This window comes from Salvelinus alpinus, chromosome 4, assembly GCF_045679555.1.
Source record: "Salvelinus alpinus chromosome 4, SLU_Salpinus.1, whole genome shotgun sequence".
Classification (NCBI taxonomy): Eukaryota; Metazoa; Chordata; class Actinopteri; order Salmoniformes; family Salmonidae; genus Salvelinus; species Salvelinus alpinus.
The window spans coordinates 54,246,095-54,265,424 of record NC_092089.1 but is presented as its reverse complement, the minus strand read 5'-3'; the positions used below and the strand labels follow the sequence as shown (position 1 = coordinate 54,265,424).

Sequence of the window (19,330 nt, the reverse complement as noted above, 5' to 3'; positions counted from 1 at the left end):
GAGCCCACGTGGACGCCGTCAATAACGCTGTTGTTGGTTTTAGAGATTAGAAAAAGAAGAAACATGTTATTGTAATGGAAAACAACAATACTCACATTTCCAGAGATGGGTGAGGGTTACTTCAGTGTGCTATTGAGGCCCAAAAAATAGGTTAAAAAGATGATAAAGAAAAGCAGGAAAAAGCTGAGTCATGATGGAGGCAGGCAGGCGAGGCCTGCGACGTGTGGGTCCTTAGTACAGCTGTCACAGTGAAATCAAAGCCCTGGGGAGGAAGTGTTCACATCAAAGGAGAATTTGGGGAAATATGTAGAAAAATTCCTGTCATGTCCCATTGTTGCCATAAGGAATGAGGTCTGGCACACGGCCCTGGAACTCCTTTGACTCAAGCATTGTTGAAGCAGTTAAAGATATGTTACCCATACCTACCTACCTGGCTATGTTGTGTTGTGTTCTGTTGTGAGTTAAAACACTGACAAGGTGTCTGAAACACACCCACCATGTTGGCGAGCAAACATGTAACGGCTTGAGGGCGCCATTCATAAAAGTGTTCTAGGTTACAGAAACCTTTCTCTCTATCCCCAACTTTCTTGACTTTGCCACCCTCGCAGTCTTTCTCTTATATCCAGCTCCGGGTACAAAATATCCCTGTGGTTGCCAGCAACGTTCACCCAGGAAGCTCAATCAGTAGCCGATCCTGATTTTTCCTTATTTTTGTAATTAGGTCTTAGGCCTTTTGTGGGGTAAGCCGCATGCCTTCTGGCCGAGAAGACGCTCTGAGAGAGGATTTGTGGTCTGCGAAGCCTGGGCTGGAAAGAACAACTGTCTACTGAAGCCAGCAGCCTGCCCCTTTCTATCTCTCTAATTCGGCACATGCCATGTGCTGTGACGGAGTGTGCAGACAGGATGCTGCTCGGGCACGGCATGTGGATGGCCAACCCATCACCACGGCCATGTGGAGCCCAACGCAGGGCCCAGCGACCAGACCAGAGCAGAGACAGGCCTCTAGAGGCCACAGAAGATCTCCTGGCTGGAAGGATATGGCAGCCGTCTGGAGCCTCATGGTCAAGTGGCCTGGGAGATGAGCTGCGTTCAGAGCCAGTCTCATTTCCCAATGCAAAGCTCACAGTATCTCAGAAATGACCACACACACGCACACAGAGATACACACGCGCACACACACACATACACACTGGCTGTGAGTTGTCCTTTTGCTTTGAGAGAAAACTATTTCCCAGCATCATTGCCCTTTGAGAGTAAACTCAGTTTGTTCAGAATCTGTGAATTGGCAGGGTTCTGAAAGGAGACATTGTGCAGCAACAGAGAAAGGTTAGCATTTAGTAATTTGCCAATTGACCTCACAGTTTCATTTTTGCAATGTTGCCATTTTATTATGCAATAGCGATCTCTTATTTTCCAATGTGGAAAGTTATGTGAGACCTATCTTTTATACTGAAAATAACCATGCTCGCTACTAATGTCAAAACGCTGCGGTGTGGCATAGATTCCGTCTCAACTAGTTGAATGAGAAATTTACTCAATTCTAAACCCAACTCTGTGTTTTTCATGGCATGAAACTGGAGGGTCACTGGTTGTCAAAACAGATTTTCCGTCATATGTATTTCACCCTGAAAAACAAAGTTACTTGAAATCACAATAAGTCACTGTTGACTTTTCAAGTGTATCTGTGTGTAAACATATGTGCATAAATTGGGGGTAAATTTATTGTTGTGGAGCTAATATTCATAGATTCATGGCTCAGAACAATAGATTGAAAGCAGTCCTTTTTGTTGAGTTTTTCGGGAGCAACATGCTGATCTTCTATGCTCTTTTCAAAAGGGGTTTAAGCCTTTTCGTGTAGGTAAAACATGAATCTGATCACATCAGTAGACCAGGACCTCAAGATAAAATACTGCTTTTGATCCTCATGATAGGCCTGATTTAGACACGCAAGCCTGTGGATTCGTGGTCCGTACTGATAAGTCATTGAATAGCTTTATAGGAAAAAGTCATTCATGAATTGCGGTGGCATTTGGGCATGTTTTTTTATTTATTTAAATGTATTTGGGTACATCTTCCGTCTCATTCTAAACTAATACCTTAATGACTTTACATAACATGTACCATTATGATAACACTGTGCCACCAATAGGAGTAGTAACACTAAAGACGATAACATCAATGACACATTTTAGGTCATTGAGAATTTTCACAGGCCACAGATCATTAAGTCTTTCAAAATAATTTACTAAAGTGATATGATTAATCATTTTGCTCACATTTAAATTGAGTAACACCGATGACACTTCTTATTTAGACACCATCTGCATCTGTGGGCATGTATGTTTCTGACAGACGTGCACCTGACATCTCTCCACTTTGTGTCAGGTGTTATTTGAGCAATCCGTACTCGTTGGTCCCGGGGGTCTCCGTTCCCATCCAAACACTTTCATCACCTCGCTCTCGCTCTGTGACTGGACAAGGCAGGATTTAGCACCGCATGTCTCATCCATCTTTAGCAGTCCCAGCCTGTCCCCCCCCCCCCCTGACCCCCCCCCAAAACGGACCCCCCCCAAAACAGAAAGAGACGGATGGGCTCCACGTTCCCCAGTCCACCCAGTCCACTCCCTCACCTTGAGAAACTTCTCTCCAGTCCGCACCATGGATGGCTGCTCATCCTCCACACCCTCGCCCGGCCCTCGCCCCGGTCCCAGAGTCAACACCTTTCACTGCGCCGCATGACAGATGGTTCACACAAAGCTACTCGAGAACATCCACTCATACTCATAGTTCACATTAATGATGACATACTATTTTTTTCCTTCTCTTCAAGCCTGGCAGAAATATAATTTACTATATGGATTTCTTTGGTAAAAAAATAAATAGATATGCATAGCATGGTTCAGGATTTTTCTTTCTTCCAATCGTGTCTCTAGCTCCCGATCAAGACGTCCAATCCGTGGCTAGCGGAGTTCAGATATCATCCCGATCTTGACTGATGTTCTGGCCGAGGATGGCTAAGTCACAGTGTAAGCTCATCACAGAGCATTATCCACTTCAGCTGACCTGACCACCGTGGAGCCTGGATCCAATAGAGCCTCTAGACACTAGCAAGCTCTCTTCAAGCTAATCTCTTTGGGAATAAGGGATTACAGGCAACACTAATGGCTAATCCACTGCACTTTGTAACCCGCTGAGCAGAGCCAACAATTTAGGGCAGACTGGGTTTCCCTTCCTGCTGCTGGTCTGTCTGGGAATCTTCACACTGCTGTGTATGTGTGGTGCACAGCAGTGGACTGAAGCTGACTCTACAGTACATGTAGAGTACAAAAAAAACAGAACAGGACTATAAGGCTGCGTTTACACAGGCAGACCAAATCCGATCTTTTTCCACTAATTGGTCTTTTGACCAATCAGAACAGCTCTTTTGCACATGATCAGAATTGGGCTGCCAGTGGAAACACTTGCATATAAAATACTTTCCGCGTTCACGCGCTAGTAGGAACTAGGAAACTCGTACATTTCTGACTTGCTATCTGGTTGTAGTTATACATGTTCAACTAGTTAGCAAGTCGGAAATGTCAGTTTCCTAGTTCCGACTAGTGTGTGAACGTGGCAACTGACTTGGTGGGAGTGCATTTATACAGGATTAGGTATTTCCTTTACGCATCATGTAATTTCTACCTTTTGACAGACTTATTAGACCCTTTTCATATCCATGGGTCTGTAATTGATCATGATCCTTACATATAAGATGTTTATCAAGATAGGCTATCACTTCAAATGTATTATAACGTGTAGGAAAGAACTTCTGATGAGAGTGTAACCTTGCATTCCGACACTCATAGTCATAACTCCATATTGTCTGAACTCCCAGAAGTTCTCTAAGTTCTACCTCCAGACTACAGATGGCACTATTGCATCAGTCACTATTGGACAGTGTCTCCATGTCAATGCATTGAACTGATCATTCACACATCACTAGGATTGACAATGAGCCTTTATGGACCATTTACAGGCAGCATTTACAGGCATTTAATTACCCTCACCACAAGAACAGACCTAGTTGCCTGGGTCGGCAAGTAAATGACATCCTCTCTCAAATTAAACATCCCTTTAGCTCATCAAAGGTGTCATTTACCTTCAGCGAATCCTGTAAAAGTGACCACTATCAGTTTATGCTCAGAAAAAGTCCCTTGGCTTTCATTGGTTCTGCCAGATTGGTGTTCAAAATCAAAGGCAGACACATCATACACTGACCAGGGTATTAAAAACTGTGGGGAAAATCGCTTTCTCCACATCGGCTTAGAGCTCCGCGACCTCTTTAAATCCCAAAGCTGTCCAAAAAAGGCCATAAACTCAACGCTCAACTTTTCCATCAGTCTGCGAGTGAAATTATGAGACAATTGCTGCGACTTAATAAACAAAAAGCGATCGAAGTACCAGCTGACCCTGCACGGGTGAGCGAGAAACAAGACATTCATTTGGACCAGCCCGAGTCGGACAATCACAAATGAGTGTGGTATAGGAAACCAGACCTCCTTTTCACAGCATTAATATCTATTTTCCCCCCCTCAGTTATAAACGTTCCCAGTGGTGTAAAGTACTTAAGTAAAAATACTTTAGAATACTACTTAAGTAGTTTTTCTGGGGTATCTGTACTTTACCATTTATATTTTTGACAAATTTTACTCCACTACATTCCTAAAGAAAATAATGTACTTTTTACTCCTTACATTTCCCCTGACACCCAAAAGTACTCGTTACATTTTTAATGCTTAGCAGGACAGGACAATTGTCTAATTCACACTTATCAAGAGAACATCCCTGGTCATCCCTACTGCCTCAGATCTGGCAGACTCACTAAACACAAATGCTTTGTTTGTCAATTATATCTGAGTGTTGAACGGTGACCCTGGCTATCCGTAAATAAATTTAAAAAAACAAGAAAATGGTGGTCTGATTTGCTTATTAATATAAGACATTTTAAATTATTATTACTTTTACTTTTGATACTTAAGTACATTTAAAACCAAATACTTTTAGACTTTTACTCAAGTAGTATTTCACTGGGTGAGTTTTACTTGAGTCATTTTATTTCAAGGTATCTTTACTTTTACTCAAGTATGAAAATTGGGTACTTTTTCCACCACTGAACGTTCCCAGATTCATGAATTTGATTTGTCTGTTTTTTAATTACTGGCAGCCAGTCCGTGTGCTCTGGGTCTCCCTAAACTGAAATGACAGAGGTGTTCTCCCGCGCGACCGAGCGTTGCAGTTACAGAGCCCTTATGGTGTCTGGGTAATTGAAGGGCGGGATTCACAGCTGGATCCAGTGTGAGAAGCAAAGGCCTTTAGCCTCGCTGCTGCCCGTTTAATAACACTTCTCTCCCGCTCACTGGAAAATGGTTTAAGCAGACTGCTCTAGTGTTGCCGATTGCTCTGCTGTTGCTACTGGTGGGGTAGAGTGGTTAGAGTGGCTGGGGCTCAATCACCATAAGTTAAGAGAAAGCTTACAGAGAGGATTTGATCATTATTATCATCATAAACGTAATGAATCTGCCATTATCATTAGCAGTTGAGCCAATGTACTGATAAGATTGGTCCTATACACAAAACCTAATAAAAAACAAAAAGACCAACCCACTGAAATGAGAAATTTTTCTCCAGACAGCAAAGAATTCAAACCTTTATTAAGACATCAGGATGGACAGACAGAGGGGAAAAAAACTATAGTTATGATAAAAACATTATATTTTATTTCAATTACAGACAAGGAAATGTCGGAGGGCCTAGATGCATAAAGACGGACCTGTCTAAACCCTGTCTTTACATGAGCATTAATTACAGCCTTTTCTCTACTCACATCTCAGTCCCTGATCTCAATGCGGGAGCATCCTCTACCTGTCCTACATCTCAAATGTCACCCTATATCTCACATAGTGCACAATATTTGCTCAGATAGGGCTTGGGTTAAAAGTACTGCACTATAAAGGGCACTGTGTAGGGTGTCATTTCAGACGCAGTCCTGCTTTAAATCATCTAATAACAGAGGGAGGGAAGGTGGTGTTCCGAGTCTGGAGGGGGGAGGGGAGGGTGCACAGCATTGAGCCAACAGAGCTGCCTTGTTGAGCCATGTAGAACAGGGGAAGGGGGGGGGGGGATGTAAGAGTTGGGGGTGGGGCCTAGGACATGGTGATGGACTCCAGCATCTCCTCCACGGCCTTCACGGAGCATTTGTTCTCCTTTGTCCCGCGACCGGCCAGCTGCATGACAGAGAGAAGAGAAAAAACATCAGCTCATCACATCTTTAAAGAGACCAAAGCACGGCGCTGGCTGAGGGAGAGCCAGCCAAGCCAAAACACTAGCGCACACTTAGTGTCACAATAACCTCATAGCCCCATATCACGCTCCACCACATCAGGTCGAAACAGACTAAACTAAACAGAGTATACCAAACATTGGGAACACATTCCTAATATTGAGTTGCCCTCAGAACAGCCTCAATTCGTCCGGGCATGGACTAACAAGGTGTTGAAAGCGTTCCACGGGGATGCTGGCCCATGTTGACTCCAATGCTTACCACAGTTGTGTCAAGTTGGCTGGATGTCCTTTGGGTAGTGGACCATTCTTGATACACACGGGAAACCCAGCAGCGTAGCAGTTCTTGACACAGACCAGTGAGCCTGGCACCTACTACCATACCCCGTTCATAGGCACTTAAATCTTGTCTTGCACATTTATCCTCTGAATGACACACATACACAATCCATGTCTCAATTATCTCAAGGCTTAAAAAACAGTCTTTAACCCGTCTCCTCCCTATCATCTACACGGATTGTCGATTTAACAGGTGACATCAATAAGGGATCATAGCCTTCACCTGGATTCACCTGGTCAGTCTGTCATCGAAAGAGCAGGTGTTCTTAATGTTTTGTATACTCAGTGTATATAACTCCACAGCATAATGGGGCAACGTTGGAATGTCACACCAGCAGCCTGACAAACCTAGAATGATAACTTGACAGAAACACATGAAGCACCGTGATGAATACAGATTGGCCATGTGCAATTCCAGAGTGACTAACGGGGCCAAGAGAAGAGAAGCACCACCTGGAGTCAGGGATGTTCCTGGCCTGTTGCAAAAAAGCCGTGTGTCTGTGTGTGAGGGGGAGAGGTGAGAGAGAGGGAGGAGCAGGACGTCCTGATGACTCATTGTCTCACGGCCCCTCGCCTGGACAGCCCCAGACAAACCCATAAAGCACTGCTACTAATCTCTGCCTCCCTCTCTCCCTCTGTGTGTGTGTACACGGGCCAGACTGGACTTCCTCTGTGACTCACAAACACAGCCCCTCAATCTCCCAATTAAACCACAATCAGCCCTGCTATTATCGGAACTCAGGAGGGGGTCCTCTTCTCTCAGCCCTGTCCCCAAACTACAGAGACTAACAGAACCTAATTTAGCCACGCTAGGCTAGGAGCTAGGACATGTGTCCCCTGCAACAACACCCACAGGCACTTGGCATTAGTGAGTTGTGCGGTAGACTACGCCTCCGTTCTCATTATAATAACTGCTACTTGGGCACAGGGACAGCAGCATCGAGGCAAGCTTCCTAAGACTTGAGAGCAGGTTTGGTGTGTGTGTGTGTGTCTTGTGTGTGAGTGTAAGGCCACATCACATTATTTTTACTGCTCTAATTATGTTGGTAACCAGTTGATAACAGCAATAAGGCACTTCGGGAAGGGGGGGGGGGGGGTTGTGATATATGGCCAATATACCACAACTAAATGCAGTTAATAAACCCTACAGGAAACCCCTACAGTATAGGCTATTAAAGAATGTGTGCTGTTTTGTACTTGCTGCCCATACGAGACCTGATTCAACAAAGACGTTCTCCGGATGCACTGTGTGCGTCCAGAGTGCGCTCTGTGTCGAGATAGCACATTTTGAAGCAGGCTGAATTAATTGAGGAAAATGATTACGCTCGGAATTTACGAGTGGCCTGTTCCGCAATTCACAATCATGTCATTCATTGGCGATCAAAGAGAGTTACTCCATGATTACAAAATATCAGTTACATTTTCTTAGAAATCTTTACATAATGGCGCAGCCAACCCAAACAGGTGGTGCAGCACCCCCCTTGTTTGGGGAGAACCCTGGCATACTGACCATATCTTGGTTAATATCCTGGGACTCTATTTGTTACGTTCCACTGCAAGAAAACCAAAAATGTCACTCAAACAGAAGGGGGAACTAACAAAGAGTCACTGACAACTAAAACGAAACAGGTGGAGTTTTAGGAGGGTCTCTAAGACACACTTTGGGGTGTCCACTGAAAGTTGCAAAGCAACAACAACTGGGACCTAAAAGACACCCACGAGTTCCCCACTAAATTTGCCCAAACAAAAGAATAACCCACACCAAACTTAAAGACAGGACGCAAACCAAAAAGGTGGCACAAAACAAAAATCAGGGAATTCAGATAGAGGATTGTTTGCGTCGAAATCAAAATAGGGAGCGCCAACTAAAGGTGTTAAACCGTCCACATCTATCAAGACAACTGGAGCACTGGGCCAGCCACTCTTAAATAGCATCTGGGCCAGCACAGGTGAAACACCTTCCAACTAACGAGATGGCAACCAGCACAGGTGTGACACATGACTAACGAGGTGACGGCAATCTATGCACCCTGCGTGTGAACGAGCTATACGTGCTAAAGACCAACCTCATAACATAAATGGAAAAAACAAAACATATAACACCTGACTACAAATATATCCTATAGTTGCTCACCACCAACTGAAAACTTCCATTGCACAACATAACCAACTTAAACGCATCACTACTAAAATGAATCGCCTTCTCCAATTTAAACATGGCATCTACTGGCTGTCGACAATTAAATACAAGACAAAACAGCCACCTCAATTTTTTCCCCCTATAGTTGCCTAACACACAGAAGTTTTCGAAAAACTCACATATGCTTCTATAACTCATCCCCTTCGGACGAGCGCAACAAAAACAAAACTGGTCTCCAAAACGGCAAAATGTGCAGTCAAAATCAATTGTGAGCCAGGGCTACACACAGGCTAAACACAAAACGTATTGACTGCCCATCCTTGAAAGCCAAATCAGCAACCAAGTTGTCCTTACCACGGACATTTCAAAGGGAAAGTCCTGTAATATTCATACCAACTTTCCTCTCTTGATGTTCCTTAGTGGAATGGAAAAGAGTGGCGGCACACATGTTCAAATCAAAATGGATTTGTCACATGCGCCGCATACAACAGTGAAATGCTTACTTTTACAAGCCCTTAACCATCTATTTCTTGAACTGCATTGTTGGTTAAGATAAACTGGTTACCACTCTTTGCTTGGGTCAAAAGACCAACAAAATCCACCAGAACCCTGCTGAAAGGTTAGTCAAAAGCAAGAATAGGTTGCAACGGCGCAACCGGTACAGCTTGGTTCGGTTTACCCGTCCACTGGAAAACGCAACAGGATTTACAGTAAGACAAAACATCCCATTTCAGACCAGGCCAGAAGTTGTTATCCAAAATACGGTCACACGTCTTGTTGACCCCAAAATGGCCTGCCATACTACCATCATGGGCAGAGGGCTGCCTTAATCGAGGTTCACGTCGACTCAAGAGGAAATCTTGTTGTTTGGCAAGGATAGGTGATATGGAAACGGCATAATCTGCTCTTTCTGATACTATATAGACATCAAAACATCTTACCTGACAGTGACTCTGTAGGAGAATTTGCAAAAGTCACTTTTTGGCACTCACTTTCATTTCCCTGCCTCTGTGTCAATTCCAAGCTGCGCTGTTCATCAGAGTCTTCCTATATACAATTAACAATTGATACTATTCTCACACATGAGACTATTATCAATGTAATATTGTCTTTTGGGTAACTATTGTGTGTGAAATTAGTTAGGCTATATACTGAACAAAAATAGACGCAACATGCAACAAATACAATGATTTTACTGAGTTACAGTTCATATAAGGAAATCAGACAATTTAAATAAATTCATTAGGCCCTAATCTATGGATTTCACATGACTGGGCAGGGGCGCAGCCATGGGTGGGCATGGGTGGGCCTGGGAGGGCATAGGCCAACCCACTTGGGAGCAAGGCCCCCCCCGGGGACCCAGGTTAAGCCAATCAGAATTAGTTTTTCCGAACAAAAGGGCTTTATTACAGACAGAAATACTCCTCGGTTTCATCAGCTGTCCGAGTGGCTGGTCTCAGACGATTCTGCAGGTGAAGAAGCCAGATGTGGAGGTCCTGGGCTGGCAAGGTTACACGTGTTCTGCGGTTTTGAGGCCGGTTGGACGTACTGCCTAATTCTCTTAAACGATGTTGGAGGCGGCTTATAGTAGAGAAATTAACATTAATTTATCTGGCAACAGCTTTGGTGGACATTCCTACAGTCAGCATGACAATTGCACTCCCTCAACTTCCGACATCTGTGGCATTGTGTGACAAACCTGCACATTTTAGAGTGGCCTTTCATTCTCCCCAGCACAAGGTACACCTGTGTAATGATCGTGCTGTTTAATCAGCTACTTGATATGCAAAACCTGTCAGGTGGATGGATTATCTTGGCAAATGAGAAATGCTCATTAACATGGATGTAAAACAAACTTGTGCACAACATTGAGAAATAAGCTTTCTGGGATCTTTTATTTCAGCTTATGAAACCAACATTTTACATTGCATTTACATTTTTGTTCAGTATAGTTTAGGTGTAGTGTCGATGGGCCATCAGCTGTGCACTCTGACTGCCAGTGAATAACTGACGGTGACTGACGGGCAGGGTGGAAAAAAATTACATGTCCTCTTGAAACACAAATTCTGTTTGTGATATTAAGATTTTAACAACGACAGAGTAATTAAAACTTCTCGCCTCTGGGTCATTTACATGTCAAAGCCGGACCCTTTCTTTCAGTTTTCAGTAATAAAATGTTTAACGGCCCCAGTCGCTTTGACCCCATTGTGACGTTTGCTCCCACAACACCACTCACCAGCCGCCTTTCCTCGCACTGAGGTATGACAATCACCAGGTACAGCAGGTCATAAAAGCGGGACGGCTGACACGAGTAGCCCTTTAAAGCCCCCATCAATCAGTCAGCACAAGCAGCCAGGCCAGCCCTGCGGAGGCCCACAACGTTCCACAGCGGCTCCCTTTCAAATAGCTCAGTGCCCATTTAAAAAGGAGGAGAAAAAACCCCTCAGAGTTGGAGTTAAGAGTCAAGTCAACCTTGCGCCTTGTCATTTTTCCTCTCACACGCAGGGTGGGGTCCCGTTGCTCTGCTGCCCCTGCCATTACCAGCCAACTTAAAACAAACACAGCCCAACAGGTTGCTCCCGGGCCCGCCGGGAGCCTCTTCCTGTTCCCTGGCTGATCAGGGTGTGGCTCTGGCTCTGTCTGAGAGTGGAGACCAAACACACATATGGTGTTTTCCCTTGTGCATTTACTCAAAAACGAAATAGAAATACTTAAAAATGTTAATACATTTTCCACACCCACGATGTTGAGCTTAACATTGTAAAGTGTGCCTGATTGATTGACAACACTTAGTGTTAGAAAACCAACACAGTTAAGTGTTCTTGATTAATCAACACCCAAAGTGTTAGATACTAGTGATGCACCGATGACATTTTTGGCCGATAGCGATATCCCATATTTTCCTTGCCAAAAGAAAAACGATACCAACCCCCGATATTTAAAATTATAGTGGCCTTTTAAGCATTCTAGTACAGTTAAATAGTTAACATACACACATGGACACAGCGGTCTAAAGCACTTCATCTCAGTGCAAGAGGCGTCACTACAGTCACTATCTGGCCGTGATTGAGAGTCCCATAGGGCGGCGCACAATTGGCCCAGCGTCGTCCGGGGTAGGCTGTCATTGTAAATAAGAATTTGTTCTTAACTGTTTTGCCTAGTTAAATAAAGATTAAACACACTGACCAAAAAGTTATTTTGTTGGCATTTACGCATGTCCCCATTACCAGTAAAACATAATCAAAACCTATTTCTTTCAATTACTTGCTGTGCTGTTTCGTTGTTCATTTGTTCAGTCCTTTCATTCTCAACCAGGATTTCTATGGAACGTTGTTTGGGTCTTTGCTAGATCATGGATGCAGACAATGATCTTCCCCAAAAACATAGCAAAACCACATAATCTGTTTCAATAGCTATAGTTAGCTAGCTAACTAACTACAGTGGGGAGAACAAGTATTTGATACACTGCCGATTTTGCAGGTTTTCCTACTTACAAAGCATGTAGAGGTCTGTCATTTTTATCATAGGTACACTTCAAATGTGAAAGACGGAATCTAAAACAAAAATCCAGAAAATCACATTTTATGATTTTTAAGTAATTAATTTGCATTTTATTGCATGACATAAGTATTTGATCACCTACCAACCAGTAAGAATTCTGGCTCTCACCGACCTGTTAGTTTTTCTTTAAGAAGCCCTCCTGTTCTCCACTCATTACCTGTATTAACTGCACCTGTTTGAACTTGTTACCTGTATAAAAGACACCTGTCCACACACTCAATCAAATAGACTCCAACCTCTCCACAATGGTCAAGACCAGAGAGCTGTGTAAGGACATCAGGGATAAAATTGTAGACCTGCACAAGGCTGGGATGGGCTACAGGACAATAGGCAAGCAGCTTGGTGAGAAGGCAACAACTGTTGGCGCAATTATTAGAAAATGGAAGTTCAAGATGACGGTCAATCCCCCTCGGTCTGGGGCTCCATGCAAGATCTCACCTCGTGGGGCATCAATGATCATGAGGAAGGTGAGGGATCAGCCCAGAAATACACGGCAGGAAATACACTGGTCAGTGACCTGGTCAGATGAGCTGGGACCACAGTCTCAAAGAAAACCATTAGTAACACACTACGCAGTCATGGATTAAAATCCTGCAGCGCACGCAAGGTCCCCCTGCTCAAGCCAGCGCATGTCCAGGCCCGTCTGAAGTTTGCCAATGACCATCTGGATGATCCAGAGGAGGAATGGGAGAAGGTCATGTGGTCTGATGAGACAGAAATAGAGCTTTTTGGTCTAAACTCCACTCGCCGTGTTTGGAGGAAGAAGAAGGATGAGTACAACCCCAAGAACACCATCCCAACCGTGAAGCATGGATGTGGAAACATCATTCTTTGGGGATGCTTTTCTGCAAAGGAAACAGGACGACTGCACCGTATTGAGGGGAGGATGGATGGGGCCATGTATCGCGAGATCTTGGCCAACAACCTCCTTCCCTCAGTAAGAGCATTGAAGATGGGTCGTGGCTGGGTCTTCCAGCATGACAACGACCCGAAACACACAGCCAGGGCAACTAAGGAGTGGCTCCGTAAGAAGCATCTCAAGGTCCTGGAGTGGACTAGCCAGTCTCCAGACCTGAACCCAATAGAAAATCTTTGGAGGGAGCTGAAAGTCCGTATTGCCCAGCGACAGCCCCGAAACCTGAAGCATCCGGAGAAGGTCTGTATGGAGGAGTGGACCAAAATCCCTGCTGCAGTGTGTGCAAACCTGGTCAAGAACTACAGGAAACGTATGATCTCTGTAATTGCAAACAAAGGGTTCTGTACCAAATATTATGTTCTGCTTTTCTGATGTATCAAATACTTATGTCATGCAATAAAATGCAAATTAATTACTTAAAAATCATACAATGTGATTTTCTGGATTTTTGTTTTAGATTCCGTCTCTCACAGTTGAAGTGTACCTATGATAGAAATGACAGACCTCTACATGCTTTGTAAGTAGGAAAACCTGCAAAATCGGCAGTGTATCAAATACTTGTTCTCCCCACTGTATATAGCTAAGTGCCATCTAAAATAACCCTAATTTATAAGACAGTTCTTATTTGATTAATGGTGGTCGGACCATTCCACCTCTGTGGTGGAATCCCTCCCCGCACTCCAGGAGGGAAAGACGGCGCTGAGTGTGTAAAGACTTGGGCTTGAGTGGCTCAGCGTGGTTCCACTCTCCCGACAGAGTCCGCACATGCAGAGCAAGGAACTGCATATTGCATGTTTAACTGTCAATGCCTAAATAAGCAATGCATATCACCCCTTATGGCAGCAAAGAGTTATATTAAATACACATTTATGCCCAAGGTGCCATGGCAACAGCGTAAACCGGTTTAGTCATGCCATCTGAGCAGTGTTTCACTTTTTCCGCTCTTTCCCCACGTATCCCCCTCGCTCTTTCCCGATCCTTTTCTCAGAAAGGTAGACGTGTCATACCTCCCCGTCCCACCACTAGACATATTTGTTCCACTCAAATCTTACATGATTCAACTGTGGTGGGGATCGATAGCCCAGCAGCACACGTAAAGGCACAGTAAAAAAAAAAAATAATCAGAGCGGGCCTTGTGGTCTTAAGTCAACACATTAGCTGAAATCCACCCAAACAGTAAGACACTGAATTGAGGTGGACCGTCTGGACCCCCCCGCTGGTCAAAACCATTCCAAGGACAGCCGTGGCCTCAGAGGGTAAGTAGGATGGTTCGCATAGACCAGGGGGAGGATACAGTAAGAACTCAAGAGTATGCAAGGGATTAAGTTATTGCATAGCATGGGTAGGTAAACCTGGTCCTGGAGTGCCACTGCAGGATTTCGTCCCAAACAGTCATGCACCACTAGGGCTGTGGTGGTCATGACATTTTGGCAGCTGGTTATTGTCAAGACTGCCGGTCTCAAGGTAAACTACCGTTAATTAACAAACATGTTAGGCATCTCCAGGTCTCTGCCCATACAAGCCGCTGATGCGCACCTTCTGCGCAGCTACATTCTACAAAAAGTCAAATAAATCCATTTAATATACCCCAACACATTAAATCCATTATTTATATTTGGCAGGTCTAAAGAAACATGATATGAAGAGAATGTATTTCAGAAGAACCGAATATGAGTCGGCCTACTGTATGTTATCTGGCTGTACGATGTTATGATTTTATTGTAAGTATAATATAATTGAACTAAAATAGAAAGGACAGTGCGCGTATGAAGTGGCTATGTTGGGCGTAAAAGTGATAATTGAAACAGGTCCTATACTCTATATTTAGAATTAGTTGTGAATGATTCAAACCTTAGAATGTCTTAGAAATTAATACATATATGGGCTGCATGATGGAACTACAGGCTATTGACAAAAAAAATGTAATTGCTAAAAAACCTTGCCATTCCTTGCCTCAGGCTGCACACCTTGTTCTCTCATCAAGTGATCATATATCACCCATCAGTCTATTCTCAATTAAATATTCACTAATATGTAAAATTGGTTTTGACTTAGTATGGCCCATTATCAAATGGGTAGTGGAAGGGGGGAAAGTCAACCGTATGCACTTGGATAGCGAAGAGGCCGCTTTCCCGCAGTTAAATCATGCCGGGTAGGCTACTATAGTTTAATAGTGGAGCAGCTGAGCAATGCGCCTAAATATAGTAGCAGCTGGGATCCTCCTCTTTTTAGTGGCAACCATCAAAACTCTGCTTTCACACGGGATTGCATATAGAAATGTCTGGACTTATAATAACATGCATCAACCATTGTTTGAGAAACATACAGCCTCTCGCTGCGTGCCAGGTAATACTCCGCCAAGTTACTCAGTGTTCATTTGGGAAACCAAGAGAAATCTGTTCGGGAACATCGATAGTAAAAAAAAATCACAACGAAACATATTTAATTAAACTGTTGACAGCTCCCCATCTGTGCTCGCTTGAAAAAGGAATGAAGGAGAGAGGAGGAAATGGAAGTGCTCAGTGGTGAGATATTCTGTAGCTAAAAAGTAAATGTACCAGCCAATTGATTATGAAAATATACAAAAAATTCCTATTACTAGGCTATTCAAAATCAAATTCACTATAATTGTAGGCTAACTCTGTAAGCTGCCCTGCACAATCGATGAACCAACAGCATCGCCTAAGCCTATACATTCTCTCCCAGACTCATGGATAGAACGTTTGGAGCATCGCAAATGGTAACCAGTCCATCCAGTATGCATAATAATACAGTCCACACTCAAAGTGGATTTGTTAAATTTGTGAAGATCGTCTAGAGAAATGTACAAAAGACATAAAATCCTATGCTTTTAATTTGTTTTATTATGACTTGCATAATATGCGGAAGGCTATGTCTTGTATAATGGCACAATCATTATTTTAATTCAGGTTTCTTTTTCGGGCATGGGCTCATACATAGGCAAATGTTTATGCATAAGCTGTATAGGTGTCCTACATGCGACCTCTCAATGCTTTGAATGAATCATCACCTTAGAAAGCGCTGTCCATTTCGTTCCACCTGGTCTAAAGCAGAAATGTTCAATCAAATACATGACGTGCATGTGGCAGTACAGAACCAAGGCTGACTACCCTTGTTGTATAGGAACAGTTAAGTGGAAAAGGCAAGTGGGAAAGGTCCCATGTGGCTCAGTCGGTATAGCATGGCGCTTGCAACACCAGGGTTGTGGGTTCGATTACCACGGGGGACCCGTACGGGGAAAAAAGTAGGAAAATGTATGCACTTTACTGTAAATCGCTCTGAATAAGAGCTAAATGACTCAAATGTAAATAGTGTAGCTTTCATTATTAAAGTAGACACCTGGCGTGACTCACCTGATAGGCTCGGTTGATTTGATTGGTGGCCCAAGTAGCATACTTCACATTGGCCTTTTTCACCGTGGCGTTCACTTTGGGGCTGGCAGCAATGTGGCTTGCCGACTACACAGGGGAAGAAGAAGGGAGTGGAAAGCAAGGGAGAGAGGAAAGAGGAGAGGAAAGAAAGGTGTCGTCATATCAAAATTGCAATAAAAGCATAATTGAGATGAATGTGCAACCAATTCCACCGTGGGCAGGACGAGAAAAAAATTGGCCCGACAACGCAAAAAAAAAACATTAACAGGAGAGGAAAAAGTGAGTGCTTTATTTAATTCCCCAGCCCTCAAGGGCAGTGTCACCTAATGGGCCCTAATTTCTCCAACACCATAGATAGCCGGTGATGACAGGGCCGGCATGTCTTCAGTATGTCTTCAGAACCCGCGGTGCTGTGGCGAGCGAAGCGCGATGTGAATCATGCTCTCTGCCCGCCCCAGCTCCCCTCAGAACCACAAAACCCATGTCTTTCCCATGCTACTGCCATCGCCTCCGAAGTGCAAACCCCACTAGGCTTGAACGGGCAGCACTTCAAAGGCGTCCCCATGGACATGCTGAAACTTTAACTACACCCCAAACAACATTGCCACCCCCCCCCCTATTTTTTTATTTTTATGCTTTTGCTTCTGGATTTCTTCTTCATAACCTCCGGCTTATGATGTCAGCTTCGACAGACTACCCCAGAATGATGTTGTCCTCTGTGAGAAGATCCCCGCTAGTGCGGTGACACAGCATTGGCTAACACTAACCTCACAGTGGTCACGGCTACCAACGACTCAGCTGTGCCAGGTGCTCTGAACGACTACGCTGATCCAATCAAATAGCTCTTCGGTGAGGAGCTGCCCTTCGGTGGTGTTCACGAAGCGTCACTGTCACCCAGAATCAGATGAAATGGTCAGAAAGTCATTGCCTTGGCACAATCCCATGTCAGGAACTAACTTGCACTTGTCAAGGATTTCAACTCTGGACCTTGTGGACACTTTTTTATGATCAAATTTAAACCTGAAACCAGCGTTAGGCCAAAATATAAGTGGCAGTGGATGATTTGACGGAGGAACATAAAGTCCTCTACGTAACTATGTATGCCTTTCCTATGCACTTCAGTAGTTGGTGTTCAGACTTACCTTATGCAGGTGCGTAACGGGCTTTGCAGGCGTGGTTCCCTTGCGCGCGCTGAATACATTTAATTCAAACCACTGAAAACCCTCCCACTTGCTGGCCAACAGATTTCCTCGTGGAGTTTTCAGTACATTTATCTAAAGCCATCCCTTTTAATTTGGTGTTACCTTTAATCTGAATTGTCGACAGACTCACTAAAATATATGGAGAGAACGGTTCAGAATATTAGGGATCAATGAAAGAAAGCCTTGTAGGCCTAAATACATGCATGTTTGTCGCATTTTCAACACCAATTGCTAGATTAAAAAAAAATATTCTGATCTTGTATATTATTTATGGTTAGGAAAGTATTTATGAATAATTTTTAAAAAACAACACGCACAAACTATATTGGTGAATCGAAAATACAGTGGTTCGATTCATCCTGAAAGCTGACATATTCAAATTGTTCAATCCATAAAATATCAGAAGGTGAGAAAAGTGTAGAGTAGTGGTTAAGTGAACAGTCGTCATTAAGTCCACCCTAATAATCCACACTAATCATGGAACTGTGTTGAGAACAGTCCAGTCGTTGTGAACCGTGCGCCACGCCCCAGGTTTAAACTGCTACGTATGATTCCATAATGATTCAAATTAGGCTACATGTCCCAAATGATTGCGCAACTTGCAATACGTTAGCCCAATATGATCCACTATTACTAGCAATCCTCAGGAACAACCACACAATTGTGACAGAGGAAAGAAAGCTAAACTAACTATGTAATGGAAATAATGCAAAATCTAAGGAAAGGAACACTAGAGGGACAGTTCTAAATGTGGGTATAACTGACAGTGGCATGGTGAAATAGATCTAAAACAATTGTTATTTATATTTACAATCCCCTTATCCGAATGGCTTACTCATCTACCTAGCGCTTACCAATGTGTCGAGAGAAAAGTGCATACAAAGATAATTACGTTCCATTTACGTGCGCTTAATTCGGGTCGGAATTCCCCCATAGGTGAACAGGAATAACTTTGGAGGTTAAGGGATCTGAAGGTCTTGAATTGATGCTGCTTTTTAAGCATGTTCTGCGGCTAGCTAGCACCTTGAAGATCTTTTTAGACTTACCTCTTTCTCCATTTACCCTGAAAGTAGTCTATGGGCCAGGAGAGACCGTCATTTACAGTTTGAATTTGTTTAAATAACATTAGCTAATTTTAACCCCTCATTTACAGTTTGAATTTGTTTAAATAACATTAGCTAATCTGAACCCCATTGACTACTTTAAGAAAAATAAAAGGTTAGTCTATAAAAGTGAAGATATCCCTTCAAAGACCATGAACGGATCCAGTGGTTGTGCCCCTTTCCGGGTATGAGATGTTTTACCTGCTTGAACCCCTGTTGCAATAGAGAGAAAACACTGGAAGGCCTGTGTCGCTGCTTCTCTCTGCTCTGGCCATCCACCCACCCTTATTTCTGCACTCTCCGTTTGTGTTCTTATGTCAGGACTCACTTACATATGATGCATTGGTGCTAACGGACAA

The 19,330-nt window shown here is 43.6% G+C and overlaps 1 protein-coding gene across 1 annotated transcript in view; it reads right to left on the bottom strand.

Moving 5' to 3' along the window:
• Window positions 1-5,673: 5,673 nt before the first annotated feature.
• LOC139573959 (ER membrane protein complex subunit 2-like) overlaps window positions 5,674-19,330 on the bottom strand; it is a 65,686-nt gene continuing 52,029 nt past the window's right edge. Inside the window, exons 10-11 of the mRNA XM_071397978.1 lie at window positions 16,649-16,753; window positions 5,674-6,263 (exon numbers count right to left, since the gene is read on the bottom strand). Of these exons, the coding sequence (XP_071254079.1) occupies window positions 6,183-6,263; window positions 16,649-16,753 (186 nt within the window). The 3' untranslated portion in view covers window positions 5,674-6,182. The remainder of the gene's footprint in view (window positions 6,264-16,648; window positions 16,754-19,330) is intronic.